The 18719-nt window shown below is 37.5% G+C and overlaps 1 protein-coding gene and 1 long non-coding RNA gene across 2 annotated transcripts in view; one reads left to right on the top strand and one right to left on the bottom strand.

Moving 5' to 3' along the window:
* The window catches only part of LOC122560814, a 4955-nt gene extending 2065 nt beyond the window's left edge, over window positions 1-2890 (top strand). Inside the window, exon 2 of the long non-coding RNA XR_006314821.1 lies at window positions 2161-2890. This is a non-coding gene — a long non-coding RNA (uncharacterized LOC122560814). The remainder of the gene's footprint in view (window positions 1-2160) is intronic.
* Window positions 2891-2958: 68 nt separating this feature from the next.
* The window catches only part of parn (poly(A)-specific ribonuclease (deadenylation nuclease)), a 129765-nt gene continuing 114004 nt past the window's right edge, over window positions 2959-18719 (bottom strand). Inside the window, exons 23-24 of the mRNA XM_043711927.1 lie at window positions 13538-13734; window positions 2959-3845 (exon numbers count right to left, since the gene is read on the bottom strand). Of these exons, the coding sequence (XP_043567862.1) occupies window positions 3793-3845; window positions 13538-13734 (250 nt within the window). The 3' untranslated portion in view covers window positions 2959-3792. The remainder of the gene's footprint in view (window positions 3846-13537; window positions 13735-18719) is intronic.

The following is an 18719-nucleotide window of genomic DNA, read 5'->3' as shown; positions in this document are numbered from 1 at the left end:
TCCGCCCCCACCCCAGTCTGACCTATCACCCTCACCTTGACCTCTTTCCACCTAGCGCATTTCTGACGCCCCTCCTCCCTATCTTTTATCTTTGCCTGCTGGACACTTTCCTCATTCCTGAAGAAGGGCTTATACCCGAAACGTCGATTCTCCTGTTCCCTGGATGCTGCTTGACCTGCTGCGCTTTTCCAGCAACACATTTTCAGCTCTGATCTCCAGCATCTGCAGACCTCACTTTCTCCCGTAAGAAAATATTACCCAATCTTCTTCATTCTGGCCAGAAGAATTGAGATCCTTGCAAGAGATTTTATTTTCTTTCAATGATCTCCATTAAGACTCTGTCAGCTGTTAAGATTTCAGTTGAAAACTTTCACCAGATTGAATCAGGGCTAAACTAAATGATCTGAAGTAGATGATCTCTGTTTTACAGCTTGCACCTTCCCAATGTGGTAGAGAACAGAATTTCACTTTTAAATGTGACAAAAGGAATGCTATTCCCTTTCAATCAAGGCTACATTTCACATCACTGATCGATTTAACTTCAGCAAAGTCAATCTATCAGTACACAAATAAATGAAATTCAGTCAAATCTGAATTTAATGCACAAGACAAATGTGAAAATCATAAATGAAAAAGGTTTCAAGGAAAACTTCTCAAAAGAACAAAATAGAAATGCAACAAAAAAATTCAATGAAAGCATTAAAGCAGGAAGTGGGAAGCTACAGTTTTAATCTATTACGATCTAAAGTCCGGGGCCGACTCATGTGGCCCAGTTAATAGTTTTCCATAATGGAAATTGGTTTAGCTCAGTTGGCTGGATGGTTGGTTTACAGACCAGCACGGGTTCAATTCCCATCACCAGGTTGGAGGTTACCACGAAGAACTCTCCTTCTCAACCTCTTCCCTCGCCGGAGGTCTAGTGGCCCTCAGGTTAAATCGCCACCAGTCGCTTTTCTCTAATAAAAGAGCAGCCCCTATCGTCTGGTAAGACTATGGCAACAACAAACAAGTTTCCTGTCAATCCATAACAGCTAGCAACATATCTATTGTGAATGAATCCCAATAGACAAAGTCAGTTTGATGAACACTTATAACTTGTGGTACCCAGACATGTCTCAAAGACTTAAAATAAATTCTTTAAGGTGAGAAAATATTAAGCTGTGAAATATTAAGCTGTCAAACAGCTGTGAATACTTACCGACAACTGCACTACAGCCACTTTTACAAATTATCCGTGAAGCAAGTGTTTTGATTCGATCACGAATAACAAAGGCATTAATCCTCCTACAAATGATTGATCACCATTGTAACAGTGTCAATTTAAGTGTTTAAATTTGTTAAAATTAGATTTTTGCATTATGTTGAATGAGCAGACTCCTCCACCCTGCAATATTTATTTGTTTACACAGCTATTTTCTCTGAGTTTCTCCACAACAGTGCTGTCCAATAGGATTTTGATGCTCACCAAACTTGTAGTGACCAGGTCATTGTATTTGCCACTTGATACGAAAGAAAGTGAATCTTGTCACAACCTCCCAGAAGTGAATAGGGACTGAGGGACAGGACTAAAAGGGAGTAGTACTGCACTGCAAAAAGACTAGTTTTTCCATATAAGTACAAGTCCATGGTTTTAAAGTTGGTTGCAATTTATCTTTTGCAGATTCTGATTTTATAGTTCTGTATTCAAACTGTTTTTATAGATTTGAGCTAATAAAAGTACATTCACACAAAGTGTTAGTGAAATTCAGTCCAGATTAAAATTATTGAAAAGGTCTACATGAAAATCAGTTCAATTACTTACCTTGCATTAAAAATTGTTTCACTGGTACTAAAGGGATTAAATTCAATGTCAATCTGGAGTACCTTGAGTAAGGAGAGTGCCTAGTTATCCTCGCTAACCATCCAGGGAGACATCTTTTAAGGGTTATTTTGACCTTTAACCACATGGCAACTTGTATGGACACATTAATATTTTCCTAAAGTCCAAATTGGAAACCATGCATATGAACTGCAATGTAGAATTATACACCCTATTTAGTTGTCTTACAAACAAACTGATTTTAGAAGACCATAAATAGGAGATTGGCAGTTCATTTTCATGATATTAACTGCATTTGCTTTGAATGACGGTACAACATGACAATATATTGTTTCTTTCAGATCTGGTGTTGGGGTGGAAAGTGAGCACTGCTACTTCTTCTGATATTACAGTTGCAGCTGAGATAAACTGTGGTTCCATTTTCCCACTCCTCTCTCATGCGAGACAGCACATGGTTGATTAAGTGCAAGCATTGACAACTTGCACAGTGATGAGGTGCAGATAGCTCAACAAACTGATTTGTGACAAATCAAACGTGTGGAATGATTTTGAATACGGTATGGGAAAATAAAAGGAAACATTTGGAACATTAAAACAAACAACAAACTACAGATGCTGGAAATGTGAAGTAAAGTTAATGCTTCTAGTTGGTAATCATTCTTTCTCCATGGAACCTGCCAAACTGGAAGGCAATTTCAAACAACTCCTGATTTTATTGACACTAACTACTTTAGGAAAATATGTTGAACCATTTTTTTTTCATCTAAACAAAGTACATGTTGTTCAGCTGAACATGTCCATGACAGAACTTGTGCTTTTACACAAAACTCTTCCTCACCTTATTCATTTAACCTCATTGACATGTTCTCATTTTCTTTTACTCCTCCTGTTTATTGAGCTTCTTCTTGGACACATCTATGTTAGCTGCCTCAATTAACAAGAGAATAGTAAGAATGTTCCCCCTCAAAACCTCTTGGTCTTATTGCTATCTATCTAGCTCACATTTATGATCCCTGGTTCTGGTCTCGCCCACAAGTAAAAAACATCTTGTCTACATTTCAAAACTGTATACACTTTTGTATAGTTGCTTCTGAACATCCACTGCAAGTAGAGATCTTTAAACAAATAAAGAGTTGTCATTTATAGTAAGAAAGTTGTCTTTAATTTTCCTTCATGAAATTTCGATTTTCTTCATGATACAAAAAACTTTAAATATGATACAAAACTCACCACTGCCCAAAAAAGTAAACAATTCTCTTTTTGCACGCACACATACACACACACATTCATACATACAAATAAAGGCTGGTGCACAATGCATCTTTTGACATACAAGGCTGAAAGCTCAGTACAGTTCACACCAGATGACAAACGAAGGGATTGCTCAAATACACAATCACTGTCCTTACTGTAAAGGCAGCGACAATGTTTTGATACTACCTTGGGGAAAAAAAACACAACCTGAACGTAGAGGTCAGGCCACATTATTGATAATGAGTCATTGGATTCACTGGAAATACAACTGATGTAATACACACGCGCACACACAGATATATATATATATTTATATAAAATTACAGTGCTGAACAATGATTATATTGTTTTATAATCCAAAATAAACATTTCATGTTGCTGGCACAAGGCAACTTCCAGTATCGGTTGTTGCTCTAAGCCATAAGTGGCACAGGACTAGCTGTAAATGCATGTAACCCATGAAATGGTTGACAATGATAGAAGATGTGAAATGCTAGTCAAATCCCAACACATTCTTAACAACACAAAATAAACTGACTAAAACATTTAATATGACGTTTGCTTGTGTTTGTACAGTTAAAACTTTGTACACAAAGATTTTTTTTAAAGTTGTCTTGTACCACATGAAGATTGGAGCTCGGATCAGTATGGCTTGCAAGTGTTGCATCTGGTCACTTATCTGGAAGATACCACTTTGTTCATCCAATGTGTGTTTCATGTCACCATGTATCTGGGACTTCAAACAATGTGGCCTGTGAATTTGCACTGCTTCCTATTCAAAAACAAATAAAAGATAAAAGGTTTGCATGCAGTAGAACATCTGTGTTAGGAAATTTCTGCCAGTTAAATATGTTTCTCTAAACATCAGTAAACAGTCCAAAATGCCACAACACAATTCGAGTGGTTCAGGGCGATATCATCCTTCTGGTGCACGATTCAGGTCTTTTTACAGCCAAACAATTACAATTTTGCATGTAACTTTAATTTATTGCACGTAAATTGACTATTACTTTACAGTTTAGACAAACTGCCAAAATACCAACACATGCTAAGGACTAGGAAAGGCCTATCTTAGCAGCTCACAGCAATGTAGATACATTGGCTATGTTTCAAACAGTTATCAAACCAGCCAAAAGCCACATTAGTTTTGGTCACATTCATTTCTATCAATTCTCAAGTTCTGAAAACATTGATACATAAGAATATCGTTCCAAAAAAAAAATATCAAGAGCCCTCCAGCGTCCTACCTGAGGATGCTACTTGTTTTACATGTGGCTATATGGGATAGTTGGCCACCGCAACATGACAATTGTCATCATCCTATACAATTGCAGCAGTGGTCTCAGGACTTCTCTTCCTTGGCTCATGAAAGAGGTCATCAACAGCATAACTGCCACTGCTGTGCCAACTGAGAATAACTGGCAGCACACACCGAGGATTAAAACCAAGAGCAGAAGTATTGGCTCAGTTGGCAGCATGCTTATCAGCAAGTTCAAACGTTTACAGATTCAAGGTACAGACTACAGTATGTAATCTAAACTCAAACTCAAGGGTTGTAACAAGGGAGAGCTGCACTGTCACAGATGTCAAAGTTTAAAAAAATCACAACACCAGGTTATAGTCCAACAGGTTTATTTCGAAGTACTAGCTTTCAGAGCGCCTTTCCTTCATAAGACACAGAATTTACAGCAAAAGCTCATAGTGTCATGCAATTAAAACGATATATTGAAGAAACCTAGATTACTGTTAAGTCTTTCATCTTTTAGAATGCGTTGCAGGTTTCAGTTCATTATTTTAAGTCACATTCTCAAGATAACAAAGTTTTATTAAAAAAAGTAACATCTCAGCTCAGACGATACACAAAGGTATGAGGTTAGAGTCTGAGAGGTCACTTTAAATAGAAAACCTTAAGTTATCGCGAGAATATGATTTAAAAGTAGTTCTGGGATTTGCATATTAATGAACCGAAACTTGCAACCCATTCTAAAAGATGACAGACTTATCAGCAACCTAGGTTTGGTCAATACAGAGGAACCTTAATTATCTGAAAGACACAAGCGGGCAGTATTTTGTTCAGATAATCTAATACCAGATGTCACAGTTTAGCCAAGCATCAGGACCTTGCGATCTTGTCTAGATAATCCCCAATTCGGATAATAGAATGCCGGATAATCAAGGTTTCGATGACACTATGATCTTTTGCTATAAATTCTGTGTCTTGTGATCACGTCCCACTAGTTACCTAGCTCTGAAAGCTATTATTTCCAAATAAACCTGTTGGACTGTAACCTGGTGTTGAGAGATTTTAAAACTTTGTCCACCCCAGTCCAACACTGGCACCTCCACATCACAGATGTGATATTTTGAGCAACGTCCCATCTGCCCTCTCAGGTGGACATTAAGATCTGATTTTTCTGAAGAGCAGAGAATGCTATTCCTTATGTATGGACTAATGTTTATCCCTCAACCAACATCACCGAAAGAGATTTGCTGGTTTTCAACATATTTCCTTTAGTGGGATCTCGCTGTTTGCAAATGGTCTAGTGACTCAGTTTCAAAAAGTTTGCCATCACCTGTAAAGCACTTCAGGATTTCCTGGGATTGTGAAAAGTTCAAGTGAAGTCCCCAAGTCTTTTTCTCATCTAGCTGACTCAGCCCTACTCCATTTGGCTCATTTCTCTCCTGAACTGTCAGGGTAAAGGGCGTTGTATTTACTGAAGAGTTCTAAACCACTGAACTTAACATTTTCTACAAACTTCAGAGAACAGTTTGAATATCTTAAAAAAAGACCTGAACATTTCCTCATAAGAATACACAGGTTAATCATACCAATACAAATTTGGAAATATGCCCAGGGTGAATAAAAATTGGCTATAATGTGACAGAGATATAACAAATATGATAAATAAGCATAAGCTATTTTTGATGAATTCAAGTCTCACAAAAGGACTCTAGGTAAATAACTAATCAGTGTCATTTAGAGTTAGCCTTCAGTGTTCCCACCTTCACTGAAACAAAATACACTGGGGAAGGAGAGGAGAGATGTGGAGAAGCATGCCGGAGACATCACCACTATGAACTTAGGACGTGGGTTGACTCACCTTCCTCCTTTTGGGCATGTGCTTTTCCTGCGTCATGACCACAAATCACTTGGCATGGACATCGGATTGCTATTGATTCCATTATACAGCATTTCAGACATGCACTGCACTTGTGATCATCAACTTTACATAAGATCATAAGATGATGTCGAGCAGACATGGGTCATTCAGTCTATCAAGTCTGTTCCACCATTCAATAAAATCACAGGTATTTGATAATTCTTGACTCCATCTTCCTGTCTTTTCCATATAATCACGTTCCCTCCCCAATCAGTTTCCCTTATTGATTAAAATTCTATCTTAGCCTTGAATATGCATAATGACCTAACCCAATTCCACAGACTCAAACTCAGATGAAATTCCTTGTCATCTGTTTTAAAAAAAAAAGTGCAACTTCTTATTCTGAAATTATTCCCTGAAATCCTAAACTCTCAGAGAAGGGGAAACAACCTTTTTGCAGCTACCCAGTCAACTCTAAGAATCTTGTGTACTCCAGGAATAGGGCCTAACCTACTCAATCATTTCTCCTAAAACACAGTCTCTTTGGACCTGGTAGCAGACTAGTGAACCTTCTCAGGATAGTCTCCAATGTCAGTATATCTTTCCTTATGTGGAGGTGCCGCTTTTGAACTGCAATGGACAAAGTTAAAAATCACAACACCAGGGTATTGTCAAACAGGTTTATTTGGAAATACTACCTTTTAGAGCGCTGCTCTTTCGTAGCTACCTGATGAAGGAGCAGTGCTCTGAAAGGTTGTACTTCCAAATAAGCCTGCCGGATAATAATCTGGTGTTGTATGATTTTTAACTTCATCTTTCCTTAGATAAGGCACTTAAAACCACCTACTATTGTGCTGGAGAATAGGATAGCTGTCAGATGAAAGTTAATCAATTTGATTTGAATTTACTGCACAAAACAATCATAACATAATCCACATAGCTTCTACAAATGAATTTTCTGTGTCTTAACCTATGTCTGCAGTTGGACAGATATGGGGGGTATCCAACTTTTTTTTGTTTGTGCGCCAAACAGATATACCAGTGAAAGAGGTGGATTGTACATGAAATAAAATATAACAGTAGCAATTTGCATGAATAAATGCCTCACAATTCAACAAACACAATGATATTGCAATCAGGCTTTATAGAGTCATACAGCATGAATACAAGCTCTTTGGCCCAACACATTCATGCAAATCAAGTTTCCTAAACAAGTTCCATTTGTCTGGGTTTGGCCCATATCCCTCTAAACCTTTCCTATCCATGTATCTGTTCAAATGCCATTTAAAATGTTCTATGTGTACTCACCGCTACCAAGTCTCCTGGTAGCTCGTTCCATACTTGTGAAAACGTTGTCCCTTAGAATCCTTTTAAATCTTTCCCCTCGCACCTTAAATCTACGCCCTCTAGTTTTGGACTCCTTTTCCTGGCAGGAAAAGACTTTGGCTATTCACCTTATTTATGTCTCTCTTGATTTTATAAACCTCTAGACAGGTCACCCCTCAGCCACCTACACTCCAGAGAAAAAATGTCCCAGCCTATCCAATATCCTTGCAAATCTTTTTTGCACTGTCTCCAGTTTCAAGACATCCTTCCTACAGCAGGACGACCAGAACTGTCCCAGTACTACAGATATGGCCTCAATGTCTTGTACAGTCATAACATGATGTCCCAACTCCTGCATTCAATGCTCTGACTGATGAAACCGAGCATGCCAAAAGCGTTCTTCACTACCCGGTCTACCAGTGATGCCACTTTCAAGGAACCATGTACCTTGACCCCGGTCTCTGTCCAATTACACTCCACAGGGCCCTACCATTGACAGTGTAAGTCCTGCCTTGGTTTGTCTTATCAAAATTCAGAATGAATGAATTCAAAATTCAGAATTCGCACATGAACATACAAATGAGAAGAAGCCGACCATTTGATCCATCAAGGCTGATCCTTCATTCAATAAGATCACGGTTGGTCAGTTTCTTCTGAATTACACATTCTTATATACCTTCAGTAATATTTGATTCTGTTGCCTAACAAGCATCCATCTGCTATTGACTTTAAAAATATTCAATAGTTCTGTCTCCAGCACCTTCTGGAGACAGTGTGTTCCAAAGTCGAATAATCTACAGAGGAAAAAAAATTCCTCGTCAACAAGTCTAGTTCACCAGCCTAGTACAACTGGGCTGAGAGAGAGAATTGTAAATAGTCTGAAACAAGTCGAAATCCATAAGGAAGAGGTTTTCAATCCTTATCCAGAGACAAAACTTTCTTTTCACTTGGCATTACAGATTTTCAGTTTGCATACTCACTTTAAACCATTGAAAGCAGTGGCTTTGTGTTAATGCCACTGGATGAGTAACCCAAAAGCCCAGGTTGATGTTACGAGGACAGGAGCTTGAATCTCAACATGGCAGAGAATCTCACCAAACCTGAATATAATGACAATCTGGAATTTAAAAAAACAGCTAGCCCTTAATGACTGTTGACTGGGGCTAAAACTCATCCAGCTCATTAATGCCTGTTAAAGAAGAACATTCATTCTTACTGGTCTGGCCTACATGTGACACCTTGCATATGAATCAAAATCCAGTCAACTTTTAATTTCCATTGTAATGATCGCTCAGTGATATTATAGTCTATAAATCCAACTGCTGGAGAAGTTTTGACAATATCTTTGATAAAGTGAAGACGACCAACTCACCCATCATTAAATGACACTGTGCAAAGGTGTCAGTTTCAACAAGAATATTTCTCAAAATAAAATCATACAAGAAACAGCTGCTTATTTAAATATTTTGTTATGACTGGAGCTTGGAACATCTGCAAGGCTGAAAACCAACCTGATACAAAGGATTTCCAGTCAGTGTTTGACTTTACAATTTTATAATTCCAGGAAGTTATCCGTTTGCATTCATTTATGAAAATTGTTAAATATTTATTATTCCATTAAGTGTGTTCAAGTACAACCATAGCATTCCACACTCAACTTCTCAGAAACACTAAATGTACTTTTGTGAACTTGACTTCACTGTAATGCAAGACAGGTTTTCAAGATATCCAAATTAAACATAGGTTTTTAACCTATGTGCCAGAAACTAGTTGTTCGTATGAAATAAAGACAGAAAATTCAATTTCAGTTGTAAGCTTATATAGGAAAGTAGTTTGTAAACTGACATCCCTATAAATAGCCTTGGAAACTAAGCAGCATATAGGCATTTTAAAATGTCCACATAAAACTGATTATTTCATTAATTACTAATTTAAGACATTACATTTCAGGCTTTGGGTAATTTAAGGGTGAGACTTGCAGTCCCAATTGACATTGGGAATGGTTAATTTGAACAAGCTCTCAGCTAAAGGGGTGCATGGATTAACCTTCTAGTCCACAGTCACACAACCCAAATAAATCCTGCTCAACCAGTTGGAATACACATGGTATAAAAAAAGTGATTTAAGATGCTCTCTTTCACAAAACAAAATGCAAAATTATGAGAGAAATTAATGCCAGTAAAACTCCCAGACAACTGACCCTTTAAAATATGGAATCCATGGCACTTTCAAAATTACTTGAGATTTTTGCATCAAATCAAACTGTGGCATAGTAATGCACCTTGAGAAAACAGAGCATGAAATGTCACAACAACATGAATAGATGTGGATGGAACTAGTCTTTCACTCACTCTACAGTTAACAAGTAACTATTTATCTAACAGAATTCCTAACACACTGAATTATTCCCTAACTACTACCTATTGGTATGCTGCTTCAATAACACAGGTCCAATTTTTATACATCCAAGTAATAGGAAAATAACAAATTTAAAAACTTAGTCTCTCAGTCATTGCACCCTCTTTCCATTACGGTCAGTAAATGCTGTTTTCAAAGTACAGATGGGAAAACTAAACTCACATGCGCACACACACACACACACACACACACACACACACAACACCTGTTTTCTTGCCAGATGTACATATGAACAGAAATAAAACAGAAAGAAGCTGGTTGAAAAACATGGGGTAAGAATAAAATTGCTGTCAAAAGTATTTGCTATTTCAGTACTGGATTGTTTGACAGAGGGGTTTTGTGATTTGCTCTGAAAATCTGCATCAAGGACTAACCTGCCAAAAAGTCAATACGTCAGCTGAAGTATACGTCAACAGCAACATTTGTCCAAAGGAGGAGCACTGTTGCAAGTGACAGTTTTAATAAGACTGCCATGGCTTTCGTCAAATTGGAAATTTCAAGAGATCCCTTACCTACAAGATAGCAACAAGGCAACAAAACTTTCCTAAGCATTTCTATAAGAAGTGCACTCGATATCCTGCCAATCAGGTAGTTTTAGGTTTGCTCACTTTTATTACGGAAAGGAAAAAATATAAGTCACCTGCTTTCAGCACTGTGACATTCATAGGACAGAATCAAAACTAAATATTGAACTTATGAAACATCAAACCAAGACCCCTTGGAGAGGGGTGGGAAGAAAACAAATTCAGCCTTTAACCAGACTCCAGAAATACAGATTTGTTTCACAACACATTGCAAGGTGTAGTTCATCAGTGCAAACACAATAAAGTACAAAATGGATCTGGCTGTATTATTCTACAGTTGTAAAATAGGTCCCAAAAAAAAAAGGTAATATCATGGACCAATATTGGGTCAGGCCTGCACCATTTAGGCAGCTTTAGTGGTTGCGAACAAAAACAAAACGCAAAAGAACATTAACTAGGCCAGAAGGTCAATTTTAGGTTTACTCAGGCCTAATTGTCACCCATTTCAGGATGAAAAATGGGTCTGAAAGGAATTTCAACTTCAATAGCACCAATCTGTAAACGCACAGTCCAGAACTCAGGGTAATCCAAACCAAGGAAATCTTACGATCATTTGGCAATTGAAACAATTCAATAGAAACCTTACTTCTTAATACAGAGATCTGGTCCACAGAAACCTCCAGAATTCAGCAAACAATTTATTTTAGGAATTTTCAAAGTCCAACAGAGATCCATCTCGTGACTGCCTGATGATTCTTGAATTTATGAATCCTACGATGTTGGCTATTAAGGTCAAAGGTGTTCAAGCATCAACTACCTATTCACATTACCTGGCTATGTCATGTGTCATTGGTCAATGCCACCTACAATAAATATATGCAAGGCAGAATCAGATTTTTCAACTTCACCTGGTAATCTTGGCCTTTTCTTTTCTCATCAAGAAACATAGCAAGAATTCTACGTGCTACAGCAAACATTGTGTAGTGGAATGCCACTTTCAATCCTACATTTACTCTCAAGGAGGGAATGGCTCAGGTAAGCTCTTACATTGGTCACTAGAGTGACATTCTTCATTTACTGACTCAAATTATAAATGCTAATAAGCTTTTCAATTGTTACATGGTTTAATCCAATTCTAGTTTCACTCAATGCACCCTTTTCATAAAGGATCATTGTACTGGGACTTGAATAAGAAACAACATGGAAACGTTTCTTTCGTAGACTAAAGAATAAAAGATTAATTGAATGTCCAAACTGTCTTTCTAGCTGAGCTCCCCTATCTTAATTGAGTAAGGATCAAATGCAAGGCATTCTCATCAGTTTGGTTATATCAATATAACCACTGAACTTTCAGCCTTAAGGACAGTTTCCACACTCTTTTACTTATTAGGTTAAGCAGTGCCTGTTGTACAAGGAACGGTTGATTCAATAACCCACACCACTCAGCACTCTTCTGCAGCAGTTCTGGACACAATTGATCAGACTTGCAACTTGTATTTTATTTAATTTGATTTAATGAGTTGGAGAGCAAGGTTTTTTTTGTATCAGATCATCCTCAGTAGCCATTCATCATGGTGAATTAGGTCTACTGGTGGTGACCATTTTTAATATCAACAAGTATTCCCTTCACTAGCTCCTTATTCAATTTTCAAATGTACCATAGCACATTTCTAAAGAAAGACAGACACCTCTCAGGTGATTTACATCACAGGAAGTGGCACAGTTTGTTAATACTTAGCCTGTTATCATGTGGGTGCTTATGATCAACCCATCCCTTTCTATAAAAAAATATAGACCACTCAGATTATGATGCCCTGAAACATGCAAGTTTCAGATCCATGGCACATCTATGTGGTTTGCAATTTGCACTGCTCAACAACATTGGGCCTTGTAGTTTCTTTCCTAAAATTAGGCTGTTAATTTTTTAAAGAGTCACATTACTTGTCACAAAGAATTGATCCTGACTCTTGGTCTATTTCACAGATTGGAGATATTTGTATTGAACCTGATGCTGTTATTCTCTTCAGCAGTACCGAATACTTTCACTGCAACATTATGATTGCCCTTCACTGGACATCAAATTTGATGTAAACATCTAGAAGCACATGATAGCCTCTACGGCACGGTGGCTCAGTGGTTACCACTGCTGCTTCATAGCACCATGGACCTGGGTTCGATACACTGTTGCCCAAGACTGGAAGAGTTTGCACATTCTCCCACTGTCTGCGTGGGTTTACTCTGGGTGCTCTGGTTTCCTCCCACAGTCCAAAGATGTACAAGTTTGGTGAACTGGCCTTGCTAAATTGCCCATGGTGTTCAGGGGTGTGTAGGTTAGGTTCATTAATCAGGAGAAATATAGACTAAGAGTAGGGCAATGGGTCTGGGTGGGTTACTCTTTGGAGGGTCAGTGTGGACTTGTTGGGCCAATTGGTCTGTTTCCGCACTAAACGGATTCTATGAACTCTCTAGGGATTCTGAGTATGCACTACATCAGAATAATTAGATGTGTGTTATTGAAAAATTATCCTTCAAAATCATTTTATATGCCTTTATCATGTAAAATAGAAAAAAGTGAATCTCTTTCCCTCACGAGTTAACATACTGTAACAATGGAAAATGACAACACAATGGCACTACACATATGAATGAGAGGGGGAGAATCAAAACTCAAGATCTTGTCACTACTGTATATTCCCTTAATTTGTTTCAATTCAGAGGTGAACACTTGTATGCTAACAAGCCAAGATATACTCTGACTTTTTTTGTAAGTCTTATTCTACACTGTGAATGTAGTGATCTGTTCACAGATCTTTTTGATAGAAAAAGAGAGAGCATGCAAAGACTTTAGTCAACTCTTGATCATCTTCCCAATCTTTTTACTTTGCAGCAGTAATGCAAATATTCGCAAAGGTTAATTGCATAAACATACACTTTATCATCCATATGGCAGAAAAATCCATTAACAGAACTCACCTTGTATTTGAAACAGTAGCATGACATCAACAATTTATTTTCCATCAATATCTTTACCTACAAGCACTGAAACTGAAAAGTTTAAGAACATATTCATACTTTCAAGATATACATCCATTTACCAGTTTTTCCATGCTCGTCCTTTTTCTGCCACTGTTTCTTGATTTTCTCAGTTTCTGATATTGTAGAGTCTATCCAGGCATTAGCTGAATAATCACTGTCACCATCTTTACTTGTAACTTCATCCCCTTCCATTTCATCAGATACTGTCTCTTCCTGGATAGGACTCATACTTCTCTTTTCCATAAGAGGACTGGTCCTAAGATTGAATGGAACAAAACAAAAAGGTCACACAAGGTATATACCAGTGACCTACGGTACGCATAATGACAACTCCCATGTTTTATACATAATCTCATGCATTCTTGAAGCCAATAATTCCCTTTCACTTAGCTTCTATTGAAAAATTTTCAAAGTGTGACATTAACCAAAATTATTCTAGCAGTGGGGTTTATTGGAAAGAATGGACAGAAAAACTGTATATTTATATAGCACAACCGTTGTTGGAACTTTAATTTGATACAACAATATGTGGATTAATTTATTTAGGTATTTATTCACAAAACATTCACCAACCCTGTAAATTGAAACAGCAACAGAGAGGACAGCAGTCAAGGACATCAGAAATCAGACTCAAAATGGGGTCTTGATAAGTCTATTTGGCATAAGATTCAAATCTCAGATAGGTGCCCAATACCAAACAAAAGACTCAACATTGCAAGTGCTTTTCATTCACCTATTAAATTTTGCAGACAGCTGCCATGTGAATTTAATGAGTTGGGCGATTCAAAGAAATAAAAAGCCAAGTTAGGTTGAATGCCTTACCTCAATAATTTGTTACAACTTTACAACAACACAGAAATGCTTTTTTGATAGTGTTAAACTAACCGGTTTAATAGCCAAACTGTTAAACACTGAATTTAACAAATACTATTCATCTGAAATATATTGCCAATATAGGATGTAAAATGGTCAATTAGGTGGGTTTGTAGTGCAGCGGTAATCTTCCAACCTCTGAGCCAGAAGGCCTGTTCCAGAGGTGTGCCATAGAAGCTCTGAACAGGTTGACTGAAAAAGATAGCTAATTGTGCTCAAAAGGTCTAGAATCAGAGATCTAAGACTGTTTTAGTTAGTAAGATAACAACATAATGATCACCCTTTTTCTGTAATAATCTGAGTAGCAGAGTATTTAATTAAAGAGTAGTTAGTATTGAAAATTTTTAAAATTAAGGATCAACCGTTTCGATTTACATAAAAAACATGGCAACCTTTTGTTCTGGAACATTGCCATTTTAGGGTAACTTAATCTGATGAATTAATTCATAACTGAGGGCTCACTGGTGCAGATAATTCCCTGCAACATTCTCCAAACCTGCAAAGCATAAGGATTTGTTAATATTTGAAGATCGAATGCAAGCGTTGTCCATAATGCAAACCAGTTTCTTTACCAGGACAACTAACTGAACTGAGTGTGGGCTGCTGGAAAAGCACAGTTGGTCAGGCAGTATCCGCGGAACAGGAAAATTGACATTTGGGCATAAGCCCTTCATCAGGAATGACCAAGAGCTTACGTCCAAAATGTCAATTCTCCTGCTCCTCGGATGCTGCCTGACCTGCAGTGCTTTTCCAGCACCACACTCTCGACTCTGATCTCCAGCATCTGCAGTCCTCACTTTCTCCTAACTAACTGAACTGCTCAAAATCTACATTAATAGATAGGTGAATCCTTCAGCTTGGTGACTATGAACACATCACCCTCCGCAGGAAGTATCAGATGAGAATGAAAACAGCAGTGCAACGCTCAATGCATTTGTTGCTTATGCCAGTATAGTATTGCCCACCTCCTGGTTGTTCTGGATATTCTAAGATGGCGATTGATTCTTGTGTAAGGAGGTTAGATTGGTATCACAAACATTCTTGTATCAGATGCCACAAAAACATGCACGAAAAGTCAACTCCTCGCTTCACATGCTGCAAACACAGTTGGCAAATCAAACCTCTCTGGCTTGGATGTTTAGTTTCTAAGCCAGTTGAAATACAAATTCCTACACTGCTTCGTAGCACTGCTGGAGTGAAAATTCAAATGTGTGTCTCCACTAGTCAGAAGAGTCAATAAACTAGAAACATGCCTATGGACAGTACTCTTCCTAGGATTCAAAGGATAGCAATTATTCCACTTCCTTATTTCAGTTTTCTTGCTAATCTCTACTCAGTACAGCAGTGAACTGAAAGATTTGTTCGCTGCAGCATCGCTGATTTTTATTAAATATATAACCCAATATTCATTTGCCAACCATCTTACTGAAATTAGAAAGTAAATGGAATTTAGCAAAAACTTGTAAATGTTTTAATTTTGGAGAGCAGCAGCCAATTAATTTAATGAAAATCCCCTACTGGCTGACAGAGATGGCTTTACTTGTAAAGCAAATAGTTTTCATGGAAAGCAATTAGACACCACCAGTGGCATTTTATTTAACGGGTGCCCAAGTGACCCATACCAATATCTATTTATGACATTTGTTGCAACTAAGGTGTGTGTGCATAAGCATCAGTGTTAACCAGTTATTCCAGTTAAGTATCAGACTATGTTTTAATTAAAAAGCTCAAAGTGATTACTTTTAGTTATTTATTATTAACAAATTTCACCAGATTTTTTTGGTATGGAAAAGGCAAAATTAAGAGTAAACTTGATTAGTAAACCAATTTTCCTGGCTACAGGAAACAATTGCTAGCACTCTTCACAATTTTATTCCATTTTGTACTGCACTTGCAGTGTGCTTCATTTCACACTTCACAATATTTTCAATCTTACTTATATATGTGAACTGTCAAGACTAGCAATGTTGCACAAACAGCAAGGATATGAATAACAAATCATTCTGTTTTTAGATGCTACAGCTTAAGGAAGGAATGTTGGCGAGAGTATCAGAACATCTCTTTCTTTCTCTTCTCAAATAGTGCCATGGGATCATCAGTAGCCACGTTAACCAAGCAGTAACTGACACCTCAATTTGATATCATATTGAAAAGGGGTATGCTCTTTAACAATACAAAATTTCAACACTGTAGTATGAGCTAACTCTAGTGATATTGGAGGTTTATCAATTGAGCCAAGCCAACAACCTGAAGAGCTAACACAAATATCCATCTGACAACCAAGAGGGTTAAGTTCTGGAGTTTGAAAGATATGTAGATATTCTGAATTTGATCAGATAAAAGATTTCTTTGTTTCCAGCGAGCAGTGAGACACATTAAAATATGCTGCACTAATATGGGACGTTGTACCAGAAGACACAAGCAACAGAATCCATCAATTCAGAAGCTCAGACTTTGTTTACAGAATTCACCAAGACTTTCAGAAATTCTTAACTCATTATTGCCTCGCCTATTGCATCTACTGTTACACATTTAACCTTTTAGAATGTTTAAAAAGGTGTTTATCTCCATATGACTACTAAAATATAAATCCACTTGCTTGGTACCATAAATCTAGTGTCTGTTTGATATTATCAGCCACCTTGAAGTGTTTAGTCATGGAAGACTACTTTAAATCCTTTGAAACCAGAGGCTGGAGTACTCTCTGGGCCCCAGAAAGAAAACAGAGTTGTACCTGCCTTGACCTCCCGGAAGAACATCTCTTAACCCACTTCGTAAAATTACTTGCATGCCAATAAGGCTCCCTTCTCTGGTGCCAAATATATTTGGCTGCTGAACTTCCTTTCTTGCTTGCCATTCTGCTGCTGCTTTCCTACTGCTTTGACCAACTGTATGTAGGTAAGGCTTGGGAAGTTAAAATACCACGGTCCTCAGATATAAGCCAGAAAATATGTTCACGCTTATGCCACATGCCCACTGTGGGTAGGACAGGAGCAAAGTGTATCATCTTTTATTTCATCAAGATGGTTACACAATTCATCTTGAATTGACACTGATGAATGTCACAAGATTCAAAACTGTAACTGGATTAAAGAAAGCTATGTACAATTATCCTTGGCAGACCCACATCACTAAACAGGGCATAAATGTTTTTCGCATGTGATTTACTGCAGGGTATTCCTAAAGAGATGGGTGGGGAACAATGGTCAAAAAGCTGCAAAGGTAAGATGCATATCTAACAGGAAGATGGTTAGTTACATTAAAGTTAGATCTACATCTTATCTACCTTGTGTTTATAACTATTAGCTTCAGTTTTGAAAGTTCTAATTTAGTCAAACCTCAACTTTTACTGATGCAGTGCATTAGCAATTCCAATTGCCCTTGTGAAATGCTGCTTCCCAACATCATTCCTCGATTTTAAAAGGGAATACTTAAATTTTAGTAGATCATGTTTTGGACTCTTACCAGAAGAGCTAGGTACTCTCCATCTACCCTGTAGAATGTTTTGATTATCTCAATATTTGAGTTAAATAAACACTTAAACACTCAAGGAAATACAGGTTTACACAACCTGTCCTCATAACATAAGCCCCTAGGGAAAATCACCATGGCCAATTGACTAGATAATTAGGCAAGATGGCCTAAATGCAAAATAAAACTGAGGTAAGTGCCAACTTAATGAGAGGAACAGAAGTACAACTGGCCTTATTGAAACATGGATGAGAGACAGATTGGCAATTTCAACAGAATGCAAGCTAAGATTGAAAACTTCAATTTGCTTGAGCTGAGAGTTAAAGAATGATTGAAAAAAAAGAGTTCACACATGTCATGAGACATGACACTTATTATACAAGTGATTGTTACTTGATCAATTCATTCAGCATCAGGAAAATGTTTTCTGCACTAATCTGAAATTCAGTTTCGCCTCAGTTTAAATAAAAAACTTCACAGAATGGGCAAAACTTTCAATGGGATATAAAATGACTGCTCATTATACATCCCTCTCACAGGGAAGATGAATGGTAGGGCTGCAATTGTTGATTAGTCAGGTACCCCCACTGAAACTGAAAATGTCCAATGAGCAATTTCAGAAGCTCCAAATACCTCAATGAATTCTCCTTGATATTGTGCAGTGGATTCTGTTAAAGAGGATTTTTGGTTCCCAAAATAAATGTATACTCGACCCAATTCAGATGGTTGAAATTTGGTTCTAAACTTCTACTCTCATACAAAAAAAGCAAACTTCAGCAGCTTGGTTTGGCTATGCTGGCCACACATTTATAAAACCATCCAGTCTTAATAGCATGCTGTTACGTGAAGTCATTGCATTATTTTGCAGTGAACTCTGACTACATTTAAGACAGAATG

The sequence above is a fragment of the Chiloscyllium plagiosum genome, chromosome 21 (genome assembly GCF_004010195.1).
Source record: "Chiloscyllium plagiosum isolate BGI_BamShark_2017 chromosome 21, ASM401019v2, whole genome shotgun sequence".
Classification (NCBI taxonomy): domain Eukaryota; kingdom Metazoa; phylum Chordata; class Chondrichthyes; order Orectolobiformes; family Hemiscylliidae; genus Chiloscyllium; species Chiloscyllium plagiosum.
This window is presented reverse-complemented; position numbering and strand designations above follow the sequence as displayed.